This window comes from Eucalyptus grandis, chromosome 1 (genome assembly GCF_016545825.1).
Source record: "Eucalyptus grandis isolate ANBG69807.140 chromosome 1, ASM1654582v1, whole genome shotgun sequence".
NCBI classification, from domain to species: Eukaryota; Viridiplantae; Streptophyta; class Magnoliopsida; order Myrtales; family Myrtaceae; genus Eucalyptus; species Eucalyptus grandis.
Window position 1 is genome coordinate 25,357,050 of NC_052612.1, and position 27,987 is coordinate 25,385,036.

At 41.5% G+C, this 27,987-nt stretch overlaps 4 protein-coding genes and 1 pseudogene across 4 annotated transcripts; 3 read left to right on the top strand and 2 right to left on the bottom strand.

Annotated features, from left to right (window-relative positions):
* The first annotated feature begins 626 nt into the window (after positions 1-626).
* On the top strand, positions 627-4,017 carry LOC104436148 (annotated as a pseudogene).
* Positions 4,018-6,828: 2,811 nt separating this feature from the next.
* On the bottom strand, positions 6,829-7,713 carry LOC104436140. Its single transcript, XM_010048874.3, has one exon. The coding sequence runs from the start codon at positions 7,574-7,576 to the stop codon at positions 7,127-7,129; it is 450 nt and encodes a 149-aa protein (XP_010047176.2). The 5' UTR covers positions 7,577-7,713; the 3' UTR covers positions 6,829-7,126.
* A 4,886-nt stretch (positions 7,714-12,599) lies between these two features.
* On the top strand, positions 12,600-15,174 carry LOC104436132 (ABC transporter G family member 20). The gene has a single exon (XM_010048865.3). It carries the CDS (start codon positions 12,694-12,696, stop codon positions 14,962-14,964), a length of 2,271 nt encoding a protein of 756 aa, XP_010047167.2. The 5' UTR covers positions 12,600-12,693; the 3' UTR covers positions 14,965-15,174.
* Positions 15,175-19,465: 4,291 nt separating this feature from the next.
* Positions 19,466-21,173, top strand: LOC104436123. Its single transcript, XM_010048852.3, has 4 exons — positions 19,466-19,942; positions 20,309-20,387; positions 20,474-20,741; positions 20,831-21,173. The coding sequence occupies exons 1-3, from the start codon at positions 19,697-19,699 to the stop codon at positions 20,653-20,655; spliced, it is 507 nt and encodes a 168-aa protein (XP_010047154.2). The 5' UTR covers positions 19,466-19,696; the 3' UTR covers positions 20,656-20,741; positions 20,831-21,173.
* A 3,356-nt stretch (positions 21,174-24,529) lies between these two features.
* LOC104436112 (protein ALUMINUM SENSITIVE 3) lies at positions 24,530-26,881 on the bottom strand. Its single transcript, XM_010048843.3, has 3 exons — positions 26,447-26,881; positions 25,184-25,429; positions 24,530-24,923 (listed from the first exon to the last, which is right to left on the bottom strand). Exons 1-3 carry the CDS (start codon positions 26,678-26,680, stop codon positions 24,609-24,611), a joined length of 795 nt encoding a protein of 264 aa, XP_010047145.1. The 5' UTR covers positions 26,681-26,881; the 3' UTR covers positions 24,530-24,608.
* Positions 26,882-27,987: the final 1,106 nt, after the last annotated feature.

A 27,987-nucleotide genomic window follows, 5' to 3' on the forward strand; every position in this document is an offset into this window, starting at 1 on the left:
TTAAATATAATAAGGTACCATTATATGACAATTATGTCACAAATTATCATCCACGGTAGTAACCATGTAAGATTTGTGAAGGTGATTTTTTTTTTTGGAAAAACATAGAAGGCTGCAGAAATTGTCCCATCTCGAAAGATCATGTCAAATTATTTCAAGAGTAAAAAGTGATAAATTTTATTTGAAATAGCTATTAAAAGGAATTTTTTTTAAGAATTATAAGATAGCTCGAATTATGTAAGTAAATGGATTGCGAGTGAAGAATAGTCCGTAGGATCTCTTTAATTTTATTTGTTTAAACTTTTTCGAACTTTTTAAAGTTGGGATGATTTCTTTAATTTCATTTTAATTTTTACTTTTTTTGAACTTTTTAATTCCCAATCGTGCGAGATCTCCCCGTCTTCTTCTCCGCGAAGCAAAGCCACCTTTTTCAACCTTCAATCTTTAAAAAATTCTAACTCCTATTTTTCCGTTGAACGACGGAAAAAAAAAAAAAAAAAAGACAAACGAGTTTAAAATCCGGAAACATCTTGGGGCCCCACCACGGAATAAATCTCACTCCATCTCCAGTCAACAGTCAAACCTACACCATTTCCTTCTAGCGCAAAAAAAAAAAAAAAAAAAACTCCGCCACCGCCACCGCCACCGCCACCGCCACCGCCACCGCCGCCGCCGTAACCACCGCCTCAGGATGGCCAAACCGCCCCCTCCTCCTCCTCCTCCTCCTCCTCCTCTCCCCGGCCTTCGCCGAGATCAAGACCCTGACCATCGCCTCCGACGCCCGCCCCCATGATCCTCTTCGAGAAGTTCGGCTTCCCCGTCTCCGGCCACGCCGACGTCTCGGCCTCCTCCCTCCCCGTCGCCTCGGCTTCTTCCTCCTCTCCGACGATTCCCTCCTCCAGGTCCTCCTCGAGCTCCAGCGCAACCCGCGCGCTTCTGCGTTCTCGACTCCCACTACGTCGTCCTCCTCTTCTCCTTCCGCGAGCTCCCCCCGCCGCCCACTACGGTTGGGACGTCTTGTTCTGCATCTTCCAGTTCGTTCGCGTCATCTTGTTGTTCGCGGTGCTCGTGTTGATCGGGACGCCGGGGGGGCGGGGGGTCGTTCTTGAAGCCATTCTTGCAAGAGAGGGAGAAGAAGGTGTTGATGATCGCGATCCCGCTCCAGGTGTCGGCGAATTTGGCTTCTGCTGTGATTGGGGAGACCGGGCCTTTCATTAGGGAGTAGGTCACTTACAATCAGGTGTTCTTGCTGGTGGATATCATCTGCTGCTGTGCAACTATATTCCCCATCGTGTGGTCGATTAGGTCCTTGAGGGAGACCTCGAAGACGGACGGCAAGGCTGCCCGGCAGCTGTTTAGGCAGTTTTACATCATGGTGATCGGGTACTTGAACTTCACGAGGATCGTGGTTTTCGCTCTGAGGACGATTGCAGCGTTATAAGTATCAATGGGTGAGTAATGCAGCAGAGGAGACGGTGAGCCTCGCGTTCTGCGCCGTGATGGTTTACATGTTTAGGCCGGTGGAGAGGAATGAGTGTGTTGCTCTTGATGAAGAGGAGGAGAAGGAACCTGAAATGGTCCTACGGGAAGAGGAGTTCGAGCTTTGAGCTGTTGAGGGTGGCAAGGTTTTTGTTGCTTGTGTTTTGGGCGATCGTGATGCATCCACGCTCAAGGACAAGATGATCTTTGGAATATCAATTAGGGCGCGCATCATCGTAAAATTTATATTTATCTGCCTCTGTTTGGAACAGAAATTCATTTGGTAACACAATTTGATTTTTCTATTTCTAGAATAGATTTATATTCCAGATATAAATTTGAAGAAATTTTTAACTTCATAATTTCTGGCCAGAAATCAATTTCTGTTTCAGAAATTTTGTCATGCGCACGGTTGTGTGCAATGGAACTGTTGCATCAGGTCTGCTGTTCCAACTCCTGTTTTAGCACACCCCATTTTCTTTCGGTTGCAGTTGAGCTCTCCGATGTTCTAGATTTCTCTTATTAGCAAGCAAATAGCATTTGTATTTCATGATTTACTTTTCTTATCACCCCACTCTTTGTGAAATCTTGTTTTATAATCGGTTCAATCTATGTTCTCCATATATGTCTCTGAGTTTCGATCTTTGATTTAAATCCATATTCTGCCTGTTTGTATCTGTTCGTAATTGTTCCTTGATCATAATGTGATAATTTTCAGTTCAATTTGTGCTTATTTTAGACAACCTTAAGAGATACAGGTTGATGATGCCAGAATCCTTTTCTGCATTTGTGTTCATGCAAACTCGACTTTCTCTGTGTTGTCTGGTTATTGAGGTGTTTCAGTGAAGGAGAGCTCTCCATCTCTTATCTTTGTTCAGAAAACAGGGGATCTTTTCATCTAGCTATTAATCAGTGTATCATCAGACATTTTGGCTCTATCTATTTACCATTATAGAGTCGAGTTTTGTACCCTGGATATGATGTGCTATTAGGCTATACAAAAGTTATACATCAGTGATTGTAGTAGCAAATTCACTAAGAGAGTTCAGTTTACTTCTCACGCACAAGTGCTTCCTGAACTGTGCTATGAGATCACCCATAACATGCTTTCCCCACATATGCAGTTCCTTGAAATACTTGTTACCTGTGTGCTTAAATTTTTAATGAATCTCTAGAATGAAATCAGGTTATGTTAGTTTGATCCTTTGGGAGTGGAGATTTAGCTGTATATATGGATTGTAGAGAGAGAGAGAGCTCTAGGGAGGGTGGTTTGATGGGTGATAAGACAAGCATAACGAGAGGAAGTGCAGAGAAATATACAGAGATATACTTCCTGTGCTCCTGTAAAGTGTCATGGAAGGGTTACCCATCATCCTAAGCAGGTAGTGTGTGCTTGTTCCTTTGTCTGAGGAAGACTACATTTCCATTGCTGAGGACTCCGATTCTTACGTACTTGGTGGAGATATCTCAACTCAGTAATTGCAGCTATTATGGTAAAAACAGCTTGTGTTAAATGAAATACAAGTTTAGTGTGAGTTAAGAGACATGGACTCAAATATTTGTAATTTAGATTAGGTTGACCCTAGATACATAACATTAGGATCATTTGCTCAGATGTTATAATTTACAAGTACAGCTCGCCCACTGTATAATTTGGGCCAGTGTATTTTCCCTTTTAGAATTGAAAGCCTGGCATGCATGATACAAAATGGAAAATGAGTTTTACTAGATTAAGCATCCAGCAGATCTGTTAAGCATCTTGTGCTTTACTCTTATGCTGACTTTCTAAGAAATGATTTCTTTGTGAGATCTGAGCATATTCATATGGGCCTGTTCGTGCCATGTCAGACGACTTTGTTACAGTGTGATCCTTGGTGAATGAGCTAGGTAAAATGACTCTTGTATATGCCTCTGTTCCCCATCATCCCTTGAAGTGATGGTGCTGTTTTACTATGCATGTACTTGACCGAGAGCGTGGAGAATTGGATATGAGTTGTACCTATTGCCTTTGGGATGCTGCGTAACAGAGTTTTGTTTACAAATACTGAATTACTTTGAATGCCTTCATGTTTGTACCCCTCAATTAAGATGATTTGGCATAATGATTTCAGTAGATTCAGAATGTGGTTTTTCAATGTTGAGTCCAGTGACTTTTTGATAGGCAAAATTGCGGCCAATTCCCTGGTAGAAGATATCCGTTCATCACCTCTAAGTAAGACAGCTTTGCGGACAGCGTACTAGACATGGATGTTTATATCACGTGGGACTACCATATCTAGAGCTCAACATCAGAAGCGGAGATATGATGAATGCGCGCAAGAACTGCGCCTTGAGCGATCTTCCCATATTGTATTGCAGTTACTGCAAAGGGATTGATGCGAGAGAATGATAGCCTAGTTTAAGACAATTACCATGGCCACTGGGTTTTCTTGCCAAAACCTGTCTGACTGTTGTCTGCATTTTATCTAGCTACCTTCTCGAGTATGAATGTGTAGAACGGACATTGCATTCAATTTGGTCCAAGAGTGATCTTAAGCAGAATGCCGCAACACTATGGTTTCATTCGGTTTGCGTGAAGTTTCTGCTGGGACATGAATTGGGGTTAGAAATCTTCAAAAGTTCTACCCCCATTTCATATAAACCATATAAGATCAGGCATTGCAAAACGTTGTGATGCCTACACGTTCCTTTGGACTAGAAAAAGGGAATTAAAAAGAAAGCCAACATAGTGGGTGTTAAAGCAGGAGAACAAGAATTTTGTTGGAACTAGCCATTGACCAGCTACTGACAAGGTAGACCGAGAGGGAGATCAGCACAAGGATTATGCATGGTGGATTAAGGCAATTGGTCAAGCAACCCAAGCTATGGCCTCAACTTGTTCCTCACTTTGGAATTGCAGCTGCAACTGTTTCTTAAACCAATGAGCGAATGCGCAAGCCAATGAAATTGCTCCAGGTAACGAGTCGGTGCTGTGATTTGGCTGTGGTGGGTAGGTTGTTGCCAAGTTATGACCTCTTCCGCAGCGGCCGCGTCACTGTCGTTCGAATGGGAGTCAGATCAGTTAGTGCTAGCGAGAGAATTAGAGAGGCTTATCTGGCAATCAATGGTACAAGATTAGGACAGCATCGACCATAAGTGGTGAGGTCATTAGTCAATTTCATTAGTTGTGATTGTTCTTCTTATCATCATGAAATGATGGCGTTTTTTTATTACGATGAGAACACAGTGATGCACGCGTCTCACGTGTGGATGGACATGTTTGCGTTTCCTGTTGCATTGATTGGACGACATATGCCTACCCTAGTGCTCCCATTACTAAATCTTCTAGCGCTAGTTGAGATCCTCTGAATTGAAAGGGGATAATTAATTGGACAACATATGCCACCCTAGTGCTTCTATTACTAAGTATTCCAGCACTACTTGAGATCCTCTGATTTGAAAGGGGATTAATTTATTGATATATTTATCCCCTAAGATTTGGACACATTATTTAGGAAATGGACTGCTCGGACCAATTGGCCTCTTTTCTCTCGTTTTCCCCTGTTTTCCCCCACTTCCCATTTTGCCCCAGCCCCAGCCCCAGCCACCCTTGTCCTCCTACATCTGCTAGCAGTTGGACCATAATTCCCCTACCCACTCCCAGCCAGTCGTGACCTCCCTTTACACGATGCCACCACGCCGACGCTACTAGACCTCGCACGCACTCGTTGTCACCGACCCCACGAGCACCGACCATCTCTCCATCTGAGTCTATATCCGTCCTGTCCTCGTAGGTTATCAAGTCAGGCTCACAACGCCGGATCTAGCATTACTGAGCCTAGACCTGGCCTCGTCGTGATTGGGCAGCGTCGACAATGGTGGGGGGGGCGGGGGGGCGCCGGCCGCGGTGCCGACAATGAGGCGGTGCCATAACGATGAGACATGTTCGAGGCTACGATAGCGACACAAACGCTATGGGGGCTTGATGGACGCGGGCTGTCTGGGAGATGGGATAGAGATAAAAGAGGGGAAAAATCAGGGTCTTTTCTTGTGCGGGTTATGATGCCTAAATCGCATAAAAGAGTGAGGGTATTCTGATCTTATGGGGTCGTTTTACAAGATAAATTTACTAGCCCAATGTTATAAGATTCCAATCGCAATGGAAATTAGTATCCACAAATGCTTTTTAACACTTTTCTTGTTTGAGATACGGATTTTATGTTATCAAAATTTTAGAAAAAATTGTATTAGCTTCAACCGGTTCATGTAACTTATCCAATAAGAATAGTTAGATTAGATAGACATCATGTAAGACCCGGATAGTTGGGCTTGCATAAACTAAGTGCATTTAATAATCGGTCTGATCCATCATCAATGTCGTGGAATGGACTTCATACTATCTAAGTGCTTCAAAATCAATAGCATAAAATGCAAAGTTCGTAAAGGCCAATGCCAGCAAACTTCGGAACCCAACTGCTACGCTGTCCATACTCTAGAGACATTCTGTGCCAAAGACGTACGCATTTGGCGGAGGTCACTGTCTCCCACTTTGGATTTACTACTCGTGAATGATAACTTGTCACCACTTGGAGCGAGCCAAATGCAAGTAAAGGTAATATAACAAAAAATCAAACCAGAAAGACGAGTACTACGAGGGCGAAATCAAACGGCATCAACTGCTTTGATCATGACTAGAGACAACCCCTGTGTATAGTCATCAGTCTCGTCCTCCTGGACAAACGTTGGTATAATTGCTAGCTCACCAAATATGGAGGCCATAAATGCAGTTGGACTTGTGTTTTTGCCTATGCCTCAAGCCAGCGGACTCGGATAACTTCAATTTTGCAATAATTACATTGTTTTCTCTTTCCTTCATATGCCACGAGAGACTGCATTTATGCCCTCCGTATTTGTTGAACTAGGAACAATGACAGCATTTAGGGAACTACAGATTTTTTTTTTTTTGTCTTAAGCTATTCAATTTTGCCAATTTAGTCCTAACATTTGCGTGAAATGTTAATGTAGTCTTTCCAGCTAATTTTCATAGGAAACTGTTGACATAACGGTATGTCATGTAAGATGTTTAGCGATGACTAGATTGTCACTTTAGCAATTCTAGCAATAATGGCTGAAGAGATTATATTGGAATTTCCCATAAAGGTTTAGAACAAATTTAGCGAAATTAAAAAGTCTATAACTGAAATGGCATAAGTATCATAAGTTTATAACCAGTACAGTAATTTTCCTCCAACATAGGAGGATGAGATATATGAACGTATATATAGGAGTTGTCTCTAAGAAACCATAATATGTTCAAAGAAATTGTTGTTTTGCCAGTCAACGTGGAAACGATGTTTGCAAAGATGTCCATATTCATAATTCACCAACTATAACAAATTCTTATGAGGATACTTTGAAACACATTAAATGGAAATTATTTTCTGCACCAAACACTGGCGGGGTACAGAATAAATATTCTTACTAAAAAACTTCATGCTACGACTCAAATACCCCCAAAAAAAAAAAAAAAAAAAAAAAACAATTTTTTTGATTCACACTTATCACGATGCAAGAGAGAATTTATAGTGCAATATAGCAAGAAAGGAATAAAGAGTGTTCTTTTACATTCTTACTTACATTACTCATAGCAAACCAAGTGACTTCTGAATCAATTCCTTCCCTCTTTTAACTTGGATTCCACAATATCAACACTAGCAGAGCAAGAGAGCAACCTGTGGAAGATCCTAGACACAGTACTCCAAGACAACTCCCTCACCCTCCTCAACATCGTACATCTCTTGTTCCCCCTTGTCCTTCCTCTGGTTGTCTCCTTATTGTCGCCCCTCTTTCTCTCTCCACCGAAGCACTTGGTCTTGCTCACATGGTCTTCTTCCTTGGAGAAAGGATAGCTCCTCAGGTACATCTGCCGGCATGAGATGCTGTCGACGACCTTGGCACGGTAGGGGTGTTGGTCCCGGCCCTGGGCAGTCACCGAGCGCACGAAGTCGGCATCGGACTCAGGCCACTTGTAGAGATTCACGTACGTGGCTCGGACCGGGATTCGGGGGTCGCAGCACACAGTGTCGTTTAGGCAGTTCGTTATGCACACCGAGCTCATTGCTTTGGAGATGGGTTTCGGCTTAGTCCAGGTTTTGCTATTTGGGGGATATATAGCGACAGAGAGTAGACATGTAGTGAAAACTTAGATTGGAAGCAAAGATAGTATGAGAGAGAGAGAGCATATGAAAGGAAATATTAGAGTGCCCCATACTATATAGGGTCTACCTCTTCATCATATCAGAGAATTATTTCCTAAATAAAATTGTGATCTACATAAATGACTCAAATAAGTCTATTAAAAATTCAAATGAGGATATTCCTCAAAATAAATAATGTGCCATTATGAAAGTGGCTTCAGGTTTCCTTGGAAGGATCATGAGTGGGGAATGGTTCTTTGGTGGGCTATTGGAGCTTATGATGGGGTTTGCAAAATGCGCTGAAAATTGATGATTTGACATCATTGCTAATGAATGTGTTTCTTTAGGTGTCGATTAATGATTATGATGGGGCTCTTGGTGAATTTAATAAAAATTGCATATAGAAAGCATTTCTCTATTGTTAGGATATGATGAGACTACATGCATTGGCTATGATTGACCCAACCTGTCTGTATCTGGAAATTGCTAGAGATTTATGTATGCATCCTTTGTTATCTAGCGATGCTTAAAATATTATTTAGGAGAGCTCCATAAGATTGATTTCACCAAGGACTTTCAAATAGTACATTGCCGATAATTACACGAGTGGGATTCAGGCGCTGACACGATTGCAGTTTTGACAAACTTCGGATCGGTGCTTGTTAAAGTCAGGATTCATGCATTAGCAAACTTACAGAACTATTTACTTGAATTCAAAACTTAATTTTATTGGGCTTTCTTCTGTAATTTTTGGGTATTCTTGTAACAAAGATCAAATTTTAATAATACCATCAAGATGAACACAGGTTTGGGCCAATCGAAAAATACTAGGCCCAACAAACCAATTGAAATTGGGCCAGGCCCAACATATCAATTTGTTTTCTGGCCAGATAATCCCAAGTTGAGCCTAAGGTAACGAAGGGACGTTTCAGATCGAGGATAATCACTTGAGCCCATCATTTCAGATTTTGAATTAAAAAAAAAAAAATTGCAAAATCATTATGGGATAATGCAAACAATGAGATCAATGATAGATTAAAAATCATATAGAAAAATTATGTGGTTTTAATAGAATCCAGTATTAGCCAAAAGATTATTAAATTGTGATTAACTTGATCTCATAAAATGAAATTAGCTAATACTATTAATCTGGAAGTCACCCTGCGGCTTCAGTGCTTCACAGGGTTCAACCCCGGGCCGTTTCTTTAGGGTTAAGCAAAAGTAAGCAGCACTTTTTTTGCTTTTCTGCCTCAATATAAAATGGTGTTCGAATAAAAATTTACAAAAAAATTATAAGTTAAATATATGTTTACATTTATACGTCAAGAAAGGTTTTTTTTTTTTTTTTTTTTGGGTAAGATCAAGAAAGTTTTGGTTGTAGTGAGTTAAAAAAAGTTCAAAGTGCCATCTGTCGCAAAACTTAATTTAACGAAAGAATAAAAAGTAAAAATTTAGCCAGATAAATATCCTCTAGGATCGACTCAGAGTTCAAAATGAAAAGTATAGTCGAAATGCATTTTTCATCTATAATTTTTTACTCATCCATGTTGGCTCTACGAAGAAGAGTCGAGCCAATTTCAAATTTTCTTTTCTTTCCAAAGATTTGTGCATAAGCTAGAAATCTATTAATAAAGAAATTTTTACCCGTAAACATTCATCCGCAAATATATATTTAAAAAAATATCGAACATTATTGCATCTGGGAGACCTCATCAAGGGAAAAGTGGAAACCCTTTAAGAGCCCAAGTTTTTCTTAGGTTTAACCTAGAAGATGTTTTTTTAATATATATATATTACAAATCATATGGTACTTAAATCATGAGAGATTAGTGTTCTTCTTTTGTGATACCAAAATGAATCGCATTAATTTACAAAATACGTTTGACTAATCGAACTCTATCAAAGAAGTCAGTTTACCAATAGATTTGACCTCCTCCTATGCTAATTAAACTTTGACATTGAAAGGAAGTAATAAACTATCGTATCGTGACATTATGCCCTTAAACGACTTATTCATTCACACAAAATAAGATACAATGGAGAACCTGAGCCTCCCAAGAAATCTTGCTAATTTTTTTTTTTTTTCTCTAGGTGATGGCGACAATATTGTATCGGGTGGTTAACCAAGTCACTCATTCATTGCACAAGTTTCATTTATTTCAATACTCGACAATAACATGTCGTATACATCACTTTAACAGGTGAGTTTCAATAATGACGTACATTTAGTATTTCACTTTATCTAGAATAGGGCCAGCGATTCATATTTCTATCGTGTCCATTATTCATATCATTTCATGCTATCACAAAAAAAATGTAAAAAGATTAATCACAAAGAGGGGAAAAGTATAAAAAAAAATATAGTTTTAAATTTATTGCATTAGTATTAATTCATTCTTACATTCTTTTTTTTTTTTTTATTCTTCAATTGAACTAATTTAGCTCTAAACTTTTCACATCAATATCAGTTTGGTCCATCCAACCGATTTAAATTAAAAATCATTGATATAGATGCTTATCATCTTATATAGTACGATTAGTACTAATATGAATATTTTTAACAATTTTTTTACAATTTTTTATTTTATTTTATCTTTCCCCTTTCTTTTTGCTAGTTGCTAGTCACCAGCCACCAATCACAGGAGGTCATCCCTTGCTGGTCATGTCTTGTGACCGGTGGCTAGTCACTAGCCACCGAAAAAAAAAAAAAAAAAAATCAAAAAAAAATCAAAAATTTTAAAATTTACAAAAAAATATTAAAATGTTATTTAAAAATATTCATATCAACGTTGGCCAGGTCATGACATGTAAGATGGCTAATATCCACATTTGTAAATTTAGCATAAATTGACCAAATGGATTAAATTGGTATTCAATACGAAAAGGTTTATGACTAAATTGGTATAAATACAATAGGTTTAGAGCTTTTTTAACACTTTTGCCTCGCAAAGCATTTTTCTTATAAAAATGGATGACAACATGTCCATTTTGACTTTTGAGTTAAGATCCGAGCCTGACCATGTCAAGAACAAGCGTCTCTTACTAAACTCATACCGTATTTGAGTTGTATTCATGTATTGTACGGAGCCCATAATTCTCATAAACCAATCTTATATATTTTTGTTAAAGAATGTACACCTCACATGGATTCGCATGATTCTCTCTCTCTCTCTCTCTCCACATGGAATGGGGCAAACTTTCAGGTAGGCACATACGAGAGCCGAGTCCACAGTAGATGTAACTCCCCCAAATCACAAGTCCGGTCCGCAGCAGATATAACACCCTCACCTAACCTCGTTTTGTATGGTCATCTTCACAGGCCAAGAACCATCATTACTCTTTCTCACATTTCGTGAAGCAAATAGAAGCGTGTGGATATCATATTAGGAGGGTGCGGTTCACCCCGAAACGACGACCGGCCATCTTAGTATAATATTAGTAATTCAACAGGGTAAACATCGCACGACACGCCGTTTCGGTATTGGCCACCGTGCATGGTGCAGAAATTTGCTCCACCGTTGGTGGTCGCTGCCAAAGTTGGACTTTTTTAATTTATCAAACGCGATGGTAACGGGGGCGTCCTTTGATTGTGACGTCCAACCAAGATCGAATAATTTTGTTATAAGTAACAAAGATTAATGAAATCAAAGGATCGTATGAACGCAACTTCAGTTGGATCCGGAGAATTATAATATTTTCGAGAACATGGGCGTATGCAATTTTGATTACTGTGGTCAGAGAAACTTGAAGATGGAGTGAAAGAAAACCAGTAATGACCATGAATCGCAATGGACAGGTATATGTACTGTTGCATTTAGGACTGGGCTATGTTATCGTGCAAGTTGCAAAGTCAAACGAAAGCAACGTTACAGGGTTAAGGGAGAGGAACTACGAAGGGGAAAGATATGTCATCTGGGTTAACTTCGAATCCCAGTAAAAAGATACCACTGGGACAGACCGAGGGGCTGGCGGTGGCAGCCGCTCTCAGCCGCTGGGTACCTAATTCAATCCTCATCGAAACTTTGTCGTATTTCGACAAAAAATTTCCAATGAAATGTCTATTTCATCTGCTTCAACTCGGGAATTTAGCTTGTTCTCTGAAAAATCCGGTATAAGAAGTGTTTACCAACAACAGTTGATAAAAAGACTGATGCACCATGTGAAATATAAGGTCGAATGCTTATGATCCTATGGTCCATTGAATCCTATCTATAAGGTTGTACATTCGAGGACTCGAATATTCGGCAACTGATTGGAGGAAAACAGCATTTGGATATTGCTTTGGACTCCACCAACTCAATAATTGTCATTCCCAACGAATATGACTTTTGGCAATTCAGAATTCTGAGGCATTACTTATGTTCCACTGACTTGCTCCAATGAAACAAGGTCTACCGGATTATGTCTATCACACATCATGAATCGTTGATTTGAATCTTCGCCATTGAAGTCTGATACGGTGTACGAGGATCTTCAACTCGCTCAAGGCGTTCGTGTTATATTTCGCTAAGAAAACTTTCTTCTTGCACATGTTATATATACCATATTTAATACCGTACCACGGGAGCCGAAAAAGGATTTATTAAATTGAGTTTTCTCCAGAAGATGTCCTTCATAACGAGGAATACTTTCATCGGCAAAATTCCCTAAAGGAGAAGAGCATCATGTATACACTTCTTCTTGAAAAGTAGTATCATCATGTTAAGACACAAATACTTACACATCTCTGCCAAATTAGATATTCCAAAACATTGAATTTCAAAATTAAAAAGTCTCTCACTCTCACATCGCCTCGGGTCTTCTCTTCATGCAGTATATTCGGTCGAAATCAAAAGAAGGAAGAGTGATGCAAACTTACCATAAAAATCTGCAAGCACAACTTTCTCACCTACTAAAACAAGTTAGACACCGGTTGGACACTTGAATCACCAAACCTCACTATCTTCCCTTAAATTCTCTATTTTGCTATCTATAAAGCATTTCTACGCTGGCCTCTCTCTAACTAAACCCAAGAATAAACCACCCTCACGCACCTCCCATGTCGCTGCCGCCGCTGATGTCGTCGGCGAAACCTAAAGCCCTCGCCGGTGACAACCTGCCCCTCTTCACTCCTACCCAGCGGATCGAGCTCGAAGGATACTCCCGCAAAGCCAGGTCCAATGGCTCCTCCTCGACCCTGGCCGAGCTCCTAAGGAGGGTTGAAGAAGCTCAGGTCGGCGACGAAGCGCCTTCAACACCATCGAGCCATGTCCTCCAGATGACCTCCTTGGCGTCCTCCTCCGTCTCCGCGCCAGCGGCCTACCCCTTCGTGCTCTCCTTCAAGAACTTGACTTACAGCGTCAACGTCCCCCGGAAGCTCAGCTTCTCATCACTGCTCGGCCGCGAGAAGTCCAGCGATGGTGCGAGCTTGCCAGGGCGGGCCGGCACCAAGGTCTTGCTCAACGACATCTCCGGGGAGGCCAGGGAAGGGGAGATAATGGCCGTCCTCGGCGCGAGTGGCTCAGGAAAGTCGACGCTCATCGACGCCCTTGCAGACCGGATCTCGAAGGAAAGCCTTGGAGGTGCCATCACGCTGAACGGCGAAGTTCTAGAGTCGCGGCTTCTGAAGGTGATATCAGCCTATGTCATGCAGGATGACCTCCTCTTCCCGATGCTGACGGTGGAGGAGACGCTCATGTTCTCCGCCGAGTTCCGGCTCCCACGGTCGCTCTCCAAGTCGCGGAAGAAGGCCCGGGTCCAGGTGCTCATTGATCAGCTTGGCCTTCGGAATGCTGCGGGCACGGTGATCGGTGACGAAGGCCACCGGGGCGTATCTGGCGGAGAGCGGCGACGCGTCTCCATCGGCATCGACATCATCCACGACCCGATCATCCTGTTCCTCGATGAGCCGACCTCTGGCCTCGACTCGACAAGCGCCTTCATGGTGGTGAAGGTACTGCAGCGGATTGCCCAGAGTGGGAGTATCGTAGTCATGTCAATTCACCAGCCAAGTTACCGGATAATGAGCCTCCTTGACAGGCTGATCTTCCTCTCTCGTGGGAACACAGTCTTCAATGGCTCGCCGGCCGACTTGCCCAAGTTCTTCGCCGAGTTCGGGCATCCAATCCCAGAGCATGAGAACCGGACCGAGTTTGTGCTTGACTTGATCCGTGAGCTCGAAGAGACTCCAGGCGGGACAAAGAGCATTGTGGAATTCAACAAGTCGTGGGAAGCGAAGCAACAGTCATTGGGCCTCCGGAACGGCGACATAACGTGGACAGGACCAAAGCCCTCCCTCAAGGATGCCATCAGCGCGAGTGTCTCGAGGGGCAAGCTTGTCTCAGGTGGCAGCGCCGGTGACTCGAACCAAGTCGTCTTGGTCCCGACCTTCGCAAACCCTTTCTGGATGGAGATGCTGGTGATCTCCAAGCGGTCGATGACCAACTCGCGGCGGATGCCGGAGCTCTTTGGGATCCGGTTTGGTGCTGTCATGGTCACAGGGATAATCCTGGCGACCATGTTCCGCCACCTCGACAACTCGCCAAAGGGCGTCCAGGAGCGGCTCGGTTTCTTTGCCTTCGCCATGTCGACCACGTTCTACACCTGCGCGGAGGCGATTCCAGTCTTCCTCCAGGACCGCTACATCTTCATGCGGGAGACGGCGTACAATGCGTACCGCCGCTACTCCTACGTCCTCGCCCACGCCATCATCTCCGTCCCCTCCCTCGTCATCCTCTCCCTCGCCTTCGCAGCCACCACCTTCTGGCCCGTGGGCCTCGCGGGCGGGTTTTCAGGGTTCATGTTCTTCTTCTATGCCGTCTTCGCCGCCTTCTGGGCGGGGAGCTCCTTCGTGACCTTCCTGTCCGGGGTCGTCTCCCACGTCATGCTCGGGTTCACCATCGTGGTCGCCATCCTTGCCTACTTCCTGCTCTTCAGCGGCTTCTTCATCTCGCGGAACCGCATCCCGCCCTACTGGATATGGTTCCACTACCTCTCGCTCGTGAAGTACCCGTATGAGAGCGTGCTCCAGAACGAGTTCGACGACCCGGCCAAGTGCTTCGTGCGCGGGGTGCAGATGTTCGACAACACGCCGCTCGCGGTGGTGCCGGAGGCACTGAAGCTGAGGATGCTGAAGAACATGGGCAGCACTCTGGGCATGAACCTTACCGGGTCGACGTGCGTGACCACCGGGGTCGACATACTGCGGACGCAAGGGATCACGGACATCAGCAAGTGGGATTGCCTGTGGATCACCATCGCGTGGGGGTTCTTTTTCAGGGTCCTGTTCTATTTTACGCTCTTGTACGGGAGCAAGAACAAGAGGAAGTAAAATAATTAGATTGGTTTGAAGAAAACGGTCGTTTAAATTGGTTTATTGGTTGTTTTGTAGTCTGTTTCTGTTCCTTTTTCTTTCTTTTTTTTTTTGGTGTACCACGACAAATGGAACGGCTAAAAGAGACTGTTTGTCTAATTTCCAGCAGGTGGAACTGTCCAAGTTATTTGTTCCAACGTTTCAGGACTACCTCTTGCTTTTTTTCTCCGATTGACATGGCCGACAATCTGATGGGAGAGGGTGAGATATGATGTGAAATGGTAATGCTCCGTCGTGTTTGGATGTGGATGGTAGCTCATTTAACGTCCGATCATTCCATGAGAAATGGGCTCTGCTTGCAACAATGTTCGTCGCCTACTATTTATCGTTCGCGATCAAAATTATTCTCTGGTTGAAGGCCAAATATCGTGCAATCCAAACGACTGAAGATGAAGTTCATTCCAAGGAATGAGCTTGCTTGGATTGAAATCCATTTGATTCAAATTCCTTGTCATGGAACCAACGAAGCCTAATATCGCTGCTATCTTTTTATTAGAATTAGGATCCTTTATTGGTTATTGTGTTATAGAACCAAAATGCAGAGTCACTCCCCAGGCGCAAAATGTCGTGATCCATCCACTGGATCACGTGTCCAGAAAAAAAAAAATTGTATATGCAAAAAAAGAAATTAGAACAATAAAAATTGGCCATTCAATTGGCAAAATATTAAAAAAAAATCAGGATTCAATTACTACAATTAAAATATTTAGAATTGAATTGACAAAATAATAATAGGTTTATGAATTTTTAGACAATTTTCCATGGCAAGTTTCATTATCTTCAAAATCCAAAGAAACCCTTTTCATAGATTGGTCGGAATCTTGGACTAGGTTGTCCTAGAACTTTGGTCCTACAGGCTGCCTAGGATTGCCAAATTCATAGGTCGTGATACATCTATCATCCGAGGAAAAAAAAACAATATTTAGATATATCACGTCCGGTCCTAAGTTACTAAATGATAAGACCACTATAAGTGATTATTTAAACAAGTGAATCAATTTTTTTTTTTTCATTTTACAGCTTTTGGATCATTTAGGAAAATGAGTTAATAAAAAATATTTTCTTACTCAACGGTAAATCCATACAAATTTAGAAAAATGATTTATTCTTTAAGAAACCAGAATCATTTTCCAAATTATGACTAGATATCAATGCTTTGACTTGAAACTTTATCTTTGGGCACTGGAACCTCAATGTTCATTCCCAGACATTTGGTAGTGGACACAGGTGTAAAGGCTGGAGTCGAGTCCAAAGAGGTAGGGCTTAGGACCTTGATGCTTGACCCTAAGTCCATAGAGGTTGGGCTCAAGATATCAATACTTGTGCTTGGGACCTCAGTTTGTAGGCCCAAGTTTATAGAGGTCTTACTCGAGACCCTAGTGCTTGTGCCTAGATCCCTAGTGCCCAGGCTCAGGTCCATTGAGGCTAGGTTTGGGTCCATAAAGGCTAGGCTTGAGATCCCAGTGCACGTGCCTCAAGTACATTGAGACTGAGATTAGGTTCCAAGTGCTCGGGTCTTTGGCTCCGTTTGGGAACCACTTCCCAAAGCCCTTTGGAGGCTTAAACATCCTTGGGCAAATGCCAGCCCGTTTGGCATTCATTTTTGGGTTGGCATTCCCCAAATGCGTGCTTTCACAAGGCTGAAAGCCCAAGGTAGGGTGGGGGCTGCCTTGGGCTTTTAGCTTACCGAAAATGCTGAGCTTAAGGATTAAAAAAAAAAAATCTTCCCAAATTACCCTCATTCATCTTTCGTTTGTCCGTTTTCGCCCTCACTATCCATCGTCTTCTTCCACGAGCTTCTTCTCCTTCCGCGCGAGCTTCTTCTTCTTCCACGACCAGTCGCCGGCGAAAGGCAGGCAGTTGCCGGCAACCGTCGCCCAGACGACTGTCGTCGGGGGTGGCGCGATCGACGCCGGGGGTGAGTCGTGGCGAGGTCTAGGTCGCCGGGACCCAGACCTGGGGCGGTAGGGTCGCGGGAGGACCTTCCCGCCCCCGATCCGGGTCGCGCGACCTCGCCGCCCCCGGATCCGGGTCGGGCGGCGTTGCACGACCTCCCCATGACCTCGCCGCCCCAAATCTAGGGGAGGTCGAGCATTCGCGCGACCTCGGCGCCTCCTAGATTTGGGGCGGTGAGGTCCTCTTGCGACCTCGACACCCCAAATCTAGCTCACCGGAGGTCGAGGCGGCGTCGCATGACCTCGCCGCCTCCCGATCCGGGGTCGCCGGAGGTCACGACGATGTCACGCGACCTCGCCGCTCTAGATCCGAGGTCGCCGGAGGTCGCCGGAGGTCGTTGCCCTTGTCGGTCAATTTTTTAAAATTTTTCTTTTGATAATTTTTTTTTTACCATAAAGATGCTTTGTAAATATAATTCCCCAAACACTATTTTGCTCAAAATGCTTCACAAAGGGCTTTCAAAGTACAATTTACCAAACACGGTTGCATTTTGGAAAACACACTTAACTCAAAGGTGTTTGCATTTTCCTAAAAATTTTCCCCAAAAGTTTTCCCAAACGCACCCTTTGTCCATGGAAGCTGCACTCAAGTCCATAGAGGCCAAGGTTGGGACCGTAGTGCTTGTGCTTGCTTAGGGCCATCGTGGCCTCACGAAAAATTCAAAAAATTTTCAAAAAATTTCTACATCAGTGCTCATCATGGCATAGAAAACGGCTAACATCCATGTTAGCAATTCTTATCAAAATTAATCAAAATTGCTACATTAACACCATTGAAATGTTCATGATTGAGTTAGTTGTTGACAATATGTTTAATGTTTTTGTTGGACAATTTCCCCGTACAAATCTAACTAAACTAAAGCTTTTTATTAATTTAGACATCATTTGTGCTGGCCCTCTTCCCCAGGGTTTTCTCATTTCCCTCTAATTTTTACACAGTTTTCTTTCTTATTCTCTGATTCTCCATGGAGCGGAGACTTTGAGCTAGATACCTTCCTTCCCTCCCTTTTTCCTTTTTCTTTGGCTGATATGGTTCTTTATTCTCTCTCTCTCTCTCTCTCTCTCTCTCTCTCTCTCTCTCTTCGACTTTCCTTCCGTTTTGTGGAACTTTTTTTCTTTTGAATCTATATCTAGAAACTTCTCTATGCTATTTTGAAGAGGTTTCTATTCCGAGTTAGTCTAAATTTGAGGATTTCTGTGTTTATGATTTTGAGGTTTTGCTTCCTTTGGGTTCCAATTGTTTACAAGTTTAGTTTCAAAGCTCTTACAAGAGTTAGATTTGTGCTCATTTAACCTTATTTCTCTAAACGGCAACAGTGTTGGGGATGCCAAACCTAAGCGCGCATCGCCGTAAAGCAAAATTGTAGCAATAGATGGAGATCTCAGTGTGTGTTTATTGCTGAAAATGAATTTGATGATTAGCCATAGCTTTTCGTTGAAGAAGTCACAAATTTGCTCTTTAAGCGGGTGACTCCAAATTTTGTTACGATGATTCATCTTATTATCTTGAGTTTATTTTATTTTGAAGTTATTTGGGCTTTGTCTTGATTAGCAATTGAATTGCGGTATTTCTCTCTTGTATTTTTATGGAAATGAATGAAACGTTACTTTAACAACAAAAAAAAAAAGGATTTTATTTAATCTTATTTGGTTTTCTTTAAATATTTGTCCTATGTGATGCATGATATGTCTCATTTAATTACAACATCATCATGTTATGGACTTTGCTAGCATAACAATCATTGGAAAATTGTGAGAATAACAATTTATTATGAACTACAAAGTCTTAAAAAAGTAGGTCCTATAATAATTTATATTTTTTTGTTATTTTTTATATAAAATAAACTGTTATTTTCACTATACACTAAATATTTTCACAAAATCATTTCTATTATATTATACCTTCATTAGTTATTAATTATTAACGGTTGATTATGCTATTTCCCCACTTAGATGCGTCAGTGCGAAATGCTCCACAATCAAGTGGTGCGTTGATCTCTTGATTTAGCTTTGAGAAAATCACATCTTTTTCTATGTTTTTTCCTCCAATATTCTTAGCGTTGCTATTCGAGCTATAATGAAAAAAAACTATTAAATAATTAAATAAACAAAATAGGAAAAATAAATCGAATATCGAATTTATAGTCTAATTAGTAAGATATACTTTACAAACCAAGCAACATGAGACTTCATTATAAATCACAATGGTAACAATTATACTCGAACTACTTAAAAAACTCTCAATGCCTCTTAGCACTAATTACACTCAATAATTCACACAGTTCGTAGCTTTCACAATTTCTTGCGAAATGATATCTCGATTCACAAAAAAAAAAAAAAATCATAAAATCATAAATCTTATCACCTAATATATTAAATTGAACACTAAAACCTCCTTTTAGAGATTGGATCTGAAATAGAGAATCTCTTTTCTTTTCTTTTTTTGCAACCTACTTAAATAAAAAAAAAAAAATCAACTCAAACTAACCTATTGAGATGCAGTTTCTTATTTGCTCAGGAATTCGAATTCGAGACATATCATTTGACCAGCAAAACTAATTTTCAACAGTTGCAAATAATCTCCGAATCTCCGACGCTCATCGCCAGATTTGCAGACCTTACTTACATTTCGTTTTAGCGACGACCTATTCGCCTTCATATGCACCGTTGTCGTGGTCGGCCAACAAGAAGAAAACATTAAATTCGATCCTGTTGTCGAAAAAACCTTCGGCAATATGTCGACACCGATGAATTTGTGCCTAGGCACGATCAACATGGCGACCCGCCGGCCACGGCCGAAGACCAAAACGGCGTCGAAGACCAGACGGAGCAGCAACGGTTCCAGTTTCGCTGGCTTCGGCCGCGAGAAGAAAGAGCCCCTGTGGCGGTGCGTGGAGAACTGCGGCGCGTGCTGCAAGCTGGACAAGGGTCCGTCCTTCGTCACTCCCGAAGAAGTCTTTGATGACCCTGCTGACATCGAGGTCTGATTTTTCCAACTTGTATTTGGGTTGCTTCTCGTTTGCATCGCCCCTGCACACCAGCCGTTTGATGAAATGACTCAGAGGAGTAGTAACGTGATGGTGGATTTATCGGGTGCAAATTTAAACCTCCTCCAGTGAGTTTGCTTGATACAGCGTATGTTCTGTTGAACATTCGCGCAAGGTTCTGCGGTGAGCGTGCGACTGTTTGCTCTAAAAGTTTAAGAAGTCAGAGAAAAATGGGGACTAGTTTTTTGATATTTTAGCAAAACAAAGGAGAACCTCATTTGGTGCATCGCGTTGTGTCTTCAATTTAAGCTCACTATGATAATGTATGCGTGACTTTTCATTTTCTTGTTGTAATTTCAGCTCTACAGAAGCATGATAGGTCCAGATGGATGGTGTGTACACTTTGAGAAAAGCACACGCAAATGCTCAATTTATCCGGGTACCTACTCCTTTCACAACAGCGGTAAAATGGGATGGAGAGTGCGTGGAGTTTTTCTGGTATGAAACTCTAACTTCATTTTGCAGACCGTCCCTATTTCTGTCGGGTTGAGGAGGATGTTTTCAAGTCATTATATGGAATTGATAAGAAGAAGTTCAACAAGGAGGCATGCAGCTTTTGTAGAGACACCATCAAAGCAATATATGGTTCAAACTCAAAAGAGTTGGATGACTTTAATCACGCCATTAGAAGCTCCAATCCTGACTAGGGAAATGAGGCCCTGCTTTGGATGCTTAAGGCCATCTATTTCTGAAAGAGCTGGTGTCCTAGTACAGTCTAGAATGATTCCGCCAGGTATTGAAGTGGCACTAGCATATTATGTTCATAATCCAAAATTCTTTTTAAGCTGACAAGAGTTGAGAAAAAATTCACTTGTCTTGCAGGTGAGGGGATTTTTGCCAGTGTCCTTATGTATGATCGATTCTGCTAGGAAGATGGGGGAAACATCATCGGGTAATTGGTGCTATAGGACCTGCTGTACGAGGTTTACCTTTGTAAGGTTGTTCCGTTTGTGAAATATCATTGTAATTCCCTACGAATTTGGGTGGCTGATCATTTAGTTCTCTTGGTGCATCCTGTGGCTATTCTTGTCCTCTGTAAAATAACTGCAGAATATTTAGGAGATTGAATCATCTTTTGTTGAGGCGGACTTGCAGATACCTTTGTATGTTGCTGTGGAGTTAATCCTCCCAAAACACAATGGCAGATAGAGGAGTTGGCATGGTGTCCATGGGAGTCGTTTGACATAGTGTAGGTGAGTCTCCATAGGTTTTGCGCAACTGCCTCACGAAGTGAGATGTCCTAGGTTCAACCCCGCATTGAGAGCCAGGCTGAGTTGAGTGAAGTTGTAATTATGCGGTGTGGATGGACAAGGGACACTGGAAGAGTTGGGAGAGTTCGTTGTTGGCGATTGATGCCAAACACTCTAAAGGCGCGTTTGATTCAGCATTTCCAATGGGTTTTTAGCCTTCAAAGCCCCTTGTGAAAATGCTGAACTGTTTGACAACTATTTTGAAGTAACTTTCAAGTAAAGTTAGCATTAGGAATGTTGAAAGCTCAAAACTGAAAGCCTAATGCTGAAAGCCCAATGCTAGTAGGGATTAGTTTTGAACTTTTAGCATTTGCAAAATGCTAAAAATTTTTTTTCCAAAATTATCATAATTTATTCTTGATTTCTAATTTTGCCCTTGTTATTATTTTTTTTAAAATGCCAAAAGAATGCTAAAAAAATCAAAATTATATAAATACTAAAAAAATAAATATATTTTGGTCTTTTAAAAAAAAAATATTTATATATTTGATTTTTTAGCATTATTATCCAAATTTATATAAAGAAAGTTACTTACATTATTTTTTTTTCAATTTTAAACAAATAAAAATTAAAAAATCCCAACGAAGAGTTTGGTCCTTTTTAAAAAAAAAAATTATATATATGTATTTGATTTTTAGCATTATTTTCAAATTTCTATTTAAAAATTTGCATACATTATTTTTTTTTCAATTTTAAACAAATAAAAATTAAAAAATTTCGACGAAGGATTTGGTCTTTTTGTGTTTGTGTGTGTGTGTGTGTGTGTGTGTGTGTGTTTGATTTTTTTAGCATTTTTGTCCAAATTTATATTTAAAAATTTTTATACATTATTTTTTTTCAATTTTAAACAAATAAAAATTAAAAAATTCCAATAAAGGGTTTGGTCTTTTTTAAAAAAAAAAAATTATATATGTATTTGATTTTTTTAGTATTATTTTCAAAATTTATATTTAAAAAGTTGTATACATTATTTTTTTTTTCAATTTTAAACAAATGAAATTAAAAAAAAAAAAACTAATATTAATCATGCAAATGGCTTTTCAAATGTGTTTTCTATCAAACGACATTTCTCTTAAAGTTATTTCTCAAAGCATAGTTTATCAAACGGTATTTGAATTTGTCTAAATTCCTTTTGGCTAAAAATGCTTTACATTTTCTCAATAAGCTTTAAAATTGTTGAACCAAACGCACTGATAACCTATTGGAAATTCTGATTCTCTTTTTCCCTTCTTCTAACAGATCGACGAACAACAGTGACCCTTCCTGGCTAGGGTCTTCCAAGCCCCATTTGAAATCTCCTGGCCTAGCCACATGGGCCAATCATTGGGCTTGATTGAGTCCATTCAAAGTTTGGGCTTGGGCTAGTGCTCGAGCAAATGGCTCGGAAGCAAAGGGCCATGCATGGCTTGGCTCGTCACGGGTACTCACTTTGAGGGGCCATGTTAAGCACGGGCCGGTGACACAGCCGATTGCCATTCCTGCTCTCTAGCTCATTGGTTTCTCAGTTGAAGCAACAAAAGGAAAACCAAATGATTTTCCAATTTATGTGGAATGTGCATGTGGACTTAGTCTATCGTCCTTTTCTTTTAATTTTTTATAATCTTGAGACATGGGCCTGAAGACTCATAACCTGGTGGCTCATGAAACACCCTACAAATTTCATGGACCAATTAATTTGTCAAAGACCAAAGTTTGGCCTATATAGGTGCCGCAAATCTAAAGTAGTTTGCATGCAGTTGATAAGATATGAATGGATGATCTTCAATCCATGAGTTGAAATCTCTTAAGGCCCCAACCGAGGGTTAAATTGCTATGAAAAGAAAATTGCAAATCCTCCTAGAGAATTGTTTTGTGCGTGTGCCTAAATGTCATGGGTATTGTTACAATTAGTAATGAGTGGCTCTTGTTTGAATTCCGTAGATGAATTAGAAAAATTAGCATATGTGCTCTTATCAATGTGAGTTCTACATATGTTCTCTTCTTGCGGTCATTGAATTGAATTCAATCTAATGTAGAATTTCAAACTGCTAAATATTCTTCACGTGAGCTGCGAATTCAATCCAAATGTAGTTATTAGATCAAATACGTAACATATATACTTATTGAAATAATTACTTTGCAATCAAGTATACTTGGATTTTTTCGTGTCAAAAACTAAGAAATGACTGGGTTTTACCAATTACAATAGCCAAATTTAGAAAATCTGTACGAAAGACAGGTGAACATGTTTGGCCAAAAAAAATAACATCATGACAATTCGGAAACTCAAACGCATGAGAATCTTCAACATTCTCTCTCTTCTTCTTTTCAGCTGCTTTTGGATGACGAGAGCACTAACCAGTTCGACCTAATCCAGCAACCTATGATGATGTTCCCGCGCACAACTCTGTTCCTCTGTTCCTAGCCGCAATAATAATAATCTCCGTACTGTTTCTGGCTTCTGTCGTCTCCACGAACACGGCAATGGGGTCGCAGTACTTCCGGTCCTCGAGCTCCAAGAAGCGGCGTAGGTATAAGGGGCGTCACGAAGACCTACAGTGCGCTAAAACCAAAGCCCATTCGAGCTGCTGCTGCTTCGAACCCACCATCCTCCAGCCAACGCAATGTGAAACCGGTCTTGACGCCGTCCCGGGCACACGACTTCTTGTGTGCCCACAACAAGGTTAGGGCCGGCGACAGTGAGCCGTCCTTGCAGTGAGACCGCAACCAGACCAAGCGGGCCTGGTGCTTCGCCACCCAGCGCACAGCGCTCTCCAGAATGCGCCACAGGAAGCACGGCAAGAACACCTTCCGGGTTTAGAGAGGTACACGGACGCCCGCCTAGATCGAGGACTGAGCGGGCCAAGTTCTATAACTCAACAAGCAACTTGTGCCAGCCGCGTTATGGCAACAACGGGGGGACGTCCGCTAGTCTGGCGGGATATTATACAAACGAGAACCCATTCGAGCATCACGTCCGTTGGTTAGCTCGCATTAGAATTGTTATTCATAATTATTACAGATAAAAGCTTTCTCTTCCCGACATCTCGGATGTTATATCGATTTCATTGAATTCTTGTATCTAATGAAACTATTCTCACCTGTGGAAGATTAACTTCCACTTAAGCTTTAATCAAATGATGGGCATCTTCTATGTGCATCATTGACTGATTCGTGTGTGCCTTTTGTTTTTCATTTTCCTAGTCTAGATCTGCATCAACAGTTCTCAGTTTCATATAAATCTCAGACTCCTAATGTTAAGAATAATAAGAAAAGCAATTGCGAATCGGTATCATGGAGAAAATGACCAATCGATCTATGATCTGATTTTTTTAATTAATGATCATATTCTCAACATAAACAATGTGACCTCAATCTGAAGAGAAGACGTATGGTCGTAATTGGTGAGCATAGGTGAAGAAACCAGGCTGGGCGAGGTAAGTCGATGTGATGCTGCTAACCGTGGCAGCACCGACAAGCATGTTCATCACCACGATCTGAAGCTGAATGGCCTCGAGGGGCGAAGCGCCGCCCATGATCATACCAGTCATTGCTCCTGGAAGCGTGATCAGGCCCACCGTTTTGGCATTGTCCAACACCGGCGAGAGTCCAATCACCAGAGATCTCCTCACCTGTCGTATAATGGCCTGATCAGGGGTGGCACCGAGAGCCAGTGCCGTCTCCACCTATCATAAAGGTCAAGAATTATTAGTTAAAGAGCATAGTGCTAGAGAAAGTAACCGGCGTTTCTCCTTATATTAACGAGAAAATCTATGTGCAGATAGTTTGATAAGTTTATTTGGAAGAGTTGGGTCCCAGACAAAGTGATTGTCCTTATCCAATTCATTAATGAGAACTTTTTTGATCATCTTTTGAACAAGTTCTAGTGATCATTTTCCAGGAGAAGAAAAAAAATCCTTAGGTAATATGATTTGTGGCAGCGAACCTGATTCATTTGTGACTTGATGTCATCTCGAAGTCGCTTCAAGGTGACTCCAGTTACAGTCATCGAATTTCCAATCATCATCCCAGCAACCGGTATGATATAACGAGGAGTGAAAGGAAATACGCGCAACAGCACCAACGTCAACATGGTCACTGAAGTTCCAGCAAAAATCGAGGCTCCGGCGATGTACTTGCTATTGGGCACGTGCTTGGCTCGCTGTCCTGCTGTGTGACCGGCGATAGAAACCTGCACTCAATGGAGAAGGGAAGAAAAAGATCAACAGAAGTCCTGTTTTCACTTCCTATGCGTGGTTTCCCTGATCAATTCCTAAAAAATTACTCGACAAGGAGAACACCATACATAAACTGCTTCACGTATGTACTTGCAAGAGGAGATTAATCAAAAAATCGACATGAATCGCACCAATGCCATTAAAAAGCTGCCACTGAAATCTTATGATAAACTGCCTTTGCATGACTTCAAATGTAAGGTTTAGAAGAAGCAAATTATAGAATGAGCATTTATGGTTCAATTCAAAATTCTCCTTCAACTTGTCGACTTTTCAGAAAAAGAACCCTGACCATTCTCTACCTGTATAGCTTACATTACCTCTCTACGAACACATCATACCGTATCCATTACAGAGTACTCCAATCGGTGGCCTTAATTTTCACATAATATTTCATGGACTCGAAAAGCAAAACAGGAGGGAGATTCCTTGATTTGATTCCTGTGGCATTTTTCATCTCATGTTCGATGCAACCCAAGCTCTCGAAATCTTCAGGTACATGAACGGAATGGAATTATCCATGTTTGTGCTTGAGTCAAATGGGATTTCTTGTCTCAAATTCCTACCTGTTAGGAATGGTGAAATCTGCGCCTCTGACAGAGTTCAAAGTACCGTGCAATTCTACTGATCGAAAACAAACATCGTTGCATTTCCTGGGCGACATCAGTTTGTCGAGACTGCATAGAATTCGGCTGGATCGACACTCATAGATAAGAGAAGTTTCCTTATAACATTCTGCTAAGCACAGGACGACACAGAGGCACGAATCTCAAACATACAGAGAAGTTTCTATAACTGGGGGAAAAGGAAAGCCTTGCTTTCGAGTGTCGGCCGTTTGAAAAACTCCCACATCAACAACCACTAACTAAAACAAAACCGACCGAGCGTTTGCGAAATTGAAAGAAAAAAGACCGAAACTTTATGAACAAAAGAAAAACATACAGAGCTGATAAGAGGAGGGAGAGATTGCAAACCATGAAAATGTAAGCCAAGAAGATCCAAGCAACGCTTTGGCGGCTGAAAATGAACTGCAGAACGAAGCCAATCACGGAGAGCTGAAGGAAAGCTCTGAAGACGGAGTAAACCATCTCCCTCTCCAAGCTCAGCTTCTGCAGGTACGACAGCCCCACCGCCATCGCCACCACGGCGAGTGCGGCCGCCGGCTTGATCATGCCCTTGGCGAAGTGAAGTACGGCGGCCATCGTCATTGCTCGGTCGGAAAAGAAAGATGGGCCAATTTGGACGTGTTATCGGAGGAAGGAGAGAGAGTGATTATGAAGACAACTTTGGTCGGTTGAAAAGTCTTTGGCATGTGGAGTTCGATAAGCGATTTTGTCTTCTTTTCTTGTGGGAACGGTGGACTGCGACAGTTGCAAAGAAGAGGAAAGCTCCCGACGAGGAAGGACCATCTTTTTATGGACTCAGCTAACCATGGATAAACGACATTATTTCTCCCTGTTCCTTAGTACAGAATTTGATGTAGCGGAACCAGTTTAGTCCATGATTTCCCTATTTGAGCCTTTTTTAATAAAGGTCCCTCCCGCTACCCGATATATAGACCAGGCAATAGTCACTCTACATCACCCACCACTCCAAAATCCTGAATTAGCAAACCCCTTGCTACAATAATATTGCAGGACCACCCGCCGCGGTGGCTCAGCTGGGTAGGCACTAGATTTCCATCGAGAATGTCAGTGTTGAAGCTCCGCAACGCGTTGCGTTGGGAAGGCCAGCTTTGAGCCCTTTGTGACTTGGCTGCCCTAAGGTGGCGCGTGTGTGGTGGCAAGACGTGTCGCCCCCAGGTGGTTTATCTCCATTGCCCAGTGTGGGATTCCTTGGATCACAAAAAAAAAAAAAAAAAAAAATATTGCAGGTGCGTTTGTTTCAAAGAAAAATCAACAATTGCAAAACATTTTCTAAATTATAATCACTCATATCGTTTATAAAAGTGAATGGATGAAATTTTTTGTTTATCCACGAAAATAATAACGTTGTTGAAAGATAAAATATCTTTCATTCACTAGTTTTTTAAGTGATATAAATAATCATTTTTCGAAAAATAATTTTCAATTCTGAGTTTTTAATTAAAAAAAAGCATTATGAAATATCCACACGAGATATGTGTACTGTATAGCGCTAAGCAACGCAGCACGTGCTGCTAGAAGGCTCCTTCACAACGAGATTTGAATTCATGGTGTCATGGAAGCTAACTTCCCTCTACCACTTGTCCAACTGATTCAATGGTTTCGATACGTGGGCACTTGGCACCACCGAAATGGAGGAGAGGAAAGGACAGATATTGTTAATCCAAGATTCTGCCATATTCGTATTAGCAGATGACTCCACGGATTGGTACAGGCATTCCAACGTTCACACCGATTTAGTCTAAAGTAAAGGCGGCGCCCTTTCTTCGTTATCTCCTTCCCATACACTTCTTTGAAAAATCTTCAAATACTGCACTCAATGCACTTACTATGACTCATCAAATCTCTTTGAATAATCCAAAATTTGGGAT

What these genes read in the sequence shown, in the direction of transcription:
- LOC104436140 (XM_010048874.3), bottom strand. Translation starts at nt 7,576, where the DNA reads ATGAGCTCGGTGTGCATAACGAACTGCCTAAACGACACTGTGTGCTGC.
- LOC104436132 (XM_010048865.3), top strand. Translation starts at nt 12,694, where the DNA reads ATGTCGCTGCCGCCGCTGATGTCGTCGGCGAAACCTAAAGCCCTCGCC.
- LOC104436123 (XM_010048852.3), top strand. Translation starts at nt 19,697, where the DNA reads ATGTCGACACCGATGAATTTGTGCCTAGGCACGATCAACATGGCGACC. An exon ending in ATGACCCTGCTGACATCGAG is followed by an intron (nt 19,943 to 20,308) that starts GTCTGATTTTTC and finishes TTGTAATTTCAG; the next exon opens with CTCTACAGAAGCATGATAGG. An exon ending in CAAATGCTCAATTTATCCGG is followed by an intron (nt 20,388 to 20,473) that starts GTACCTACTCCT and finishes TTCATTTTGCAG; the next exon opens with ACCGTCCCTATTTCTGTCGG.
- LOC104436112 (XM_010048843.3), bottom strand. Translation starts at nt 26,680, where the DNA reads ATGACGATGGCCGCCGTACTTCACTTCGCCAAGGGCATGATCAAGCCG. An exon ending in TCTTGGCTTACATTTTCATG is followed by an intron (nt 25,430 to 26,446) that starts GTTTGCAATCTC and finishes CATTGAGTGCAG; the next exon opens with GTTTCTATCGCCGGTCACAC. An exon ending in TCAAGTCACAAATGAATCAG is followed by an intron (nt 24,924 to 25,183) that starts GTTCGCTGCCAC and finishes CCTTTATGATAG; the next exon opens with GTGGAGACGGCACTGGCTCT.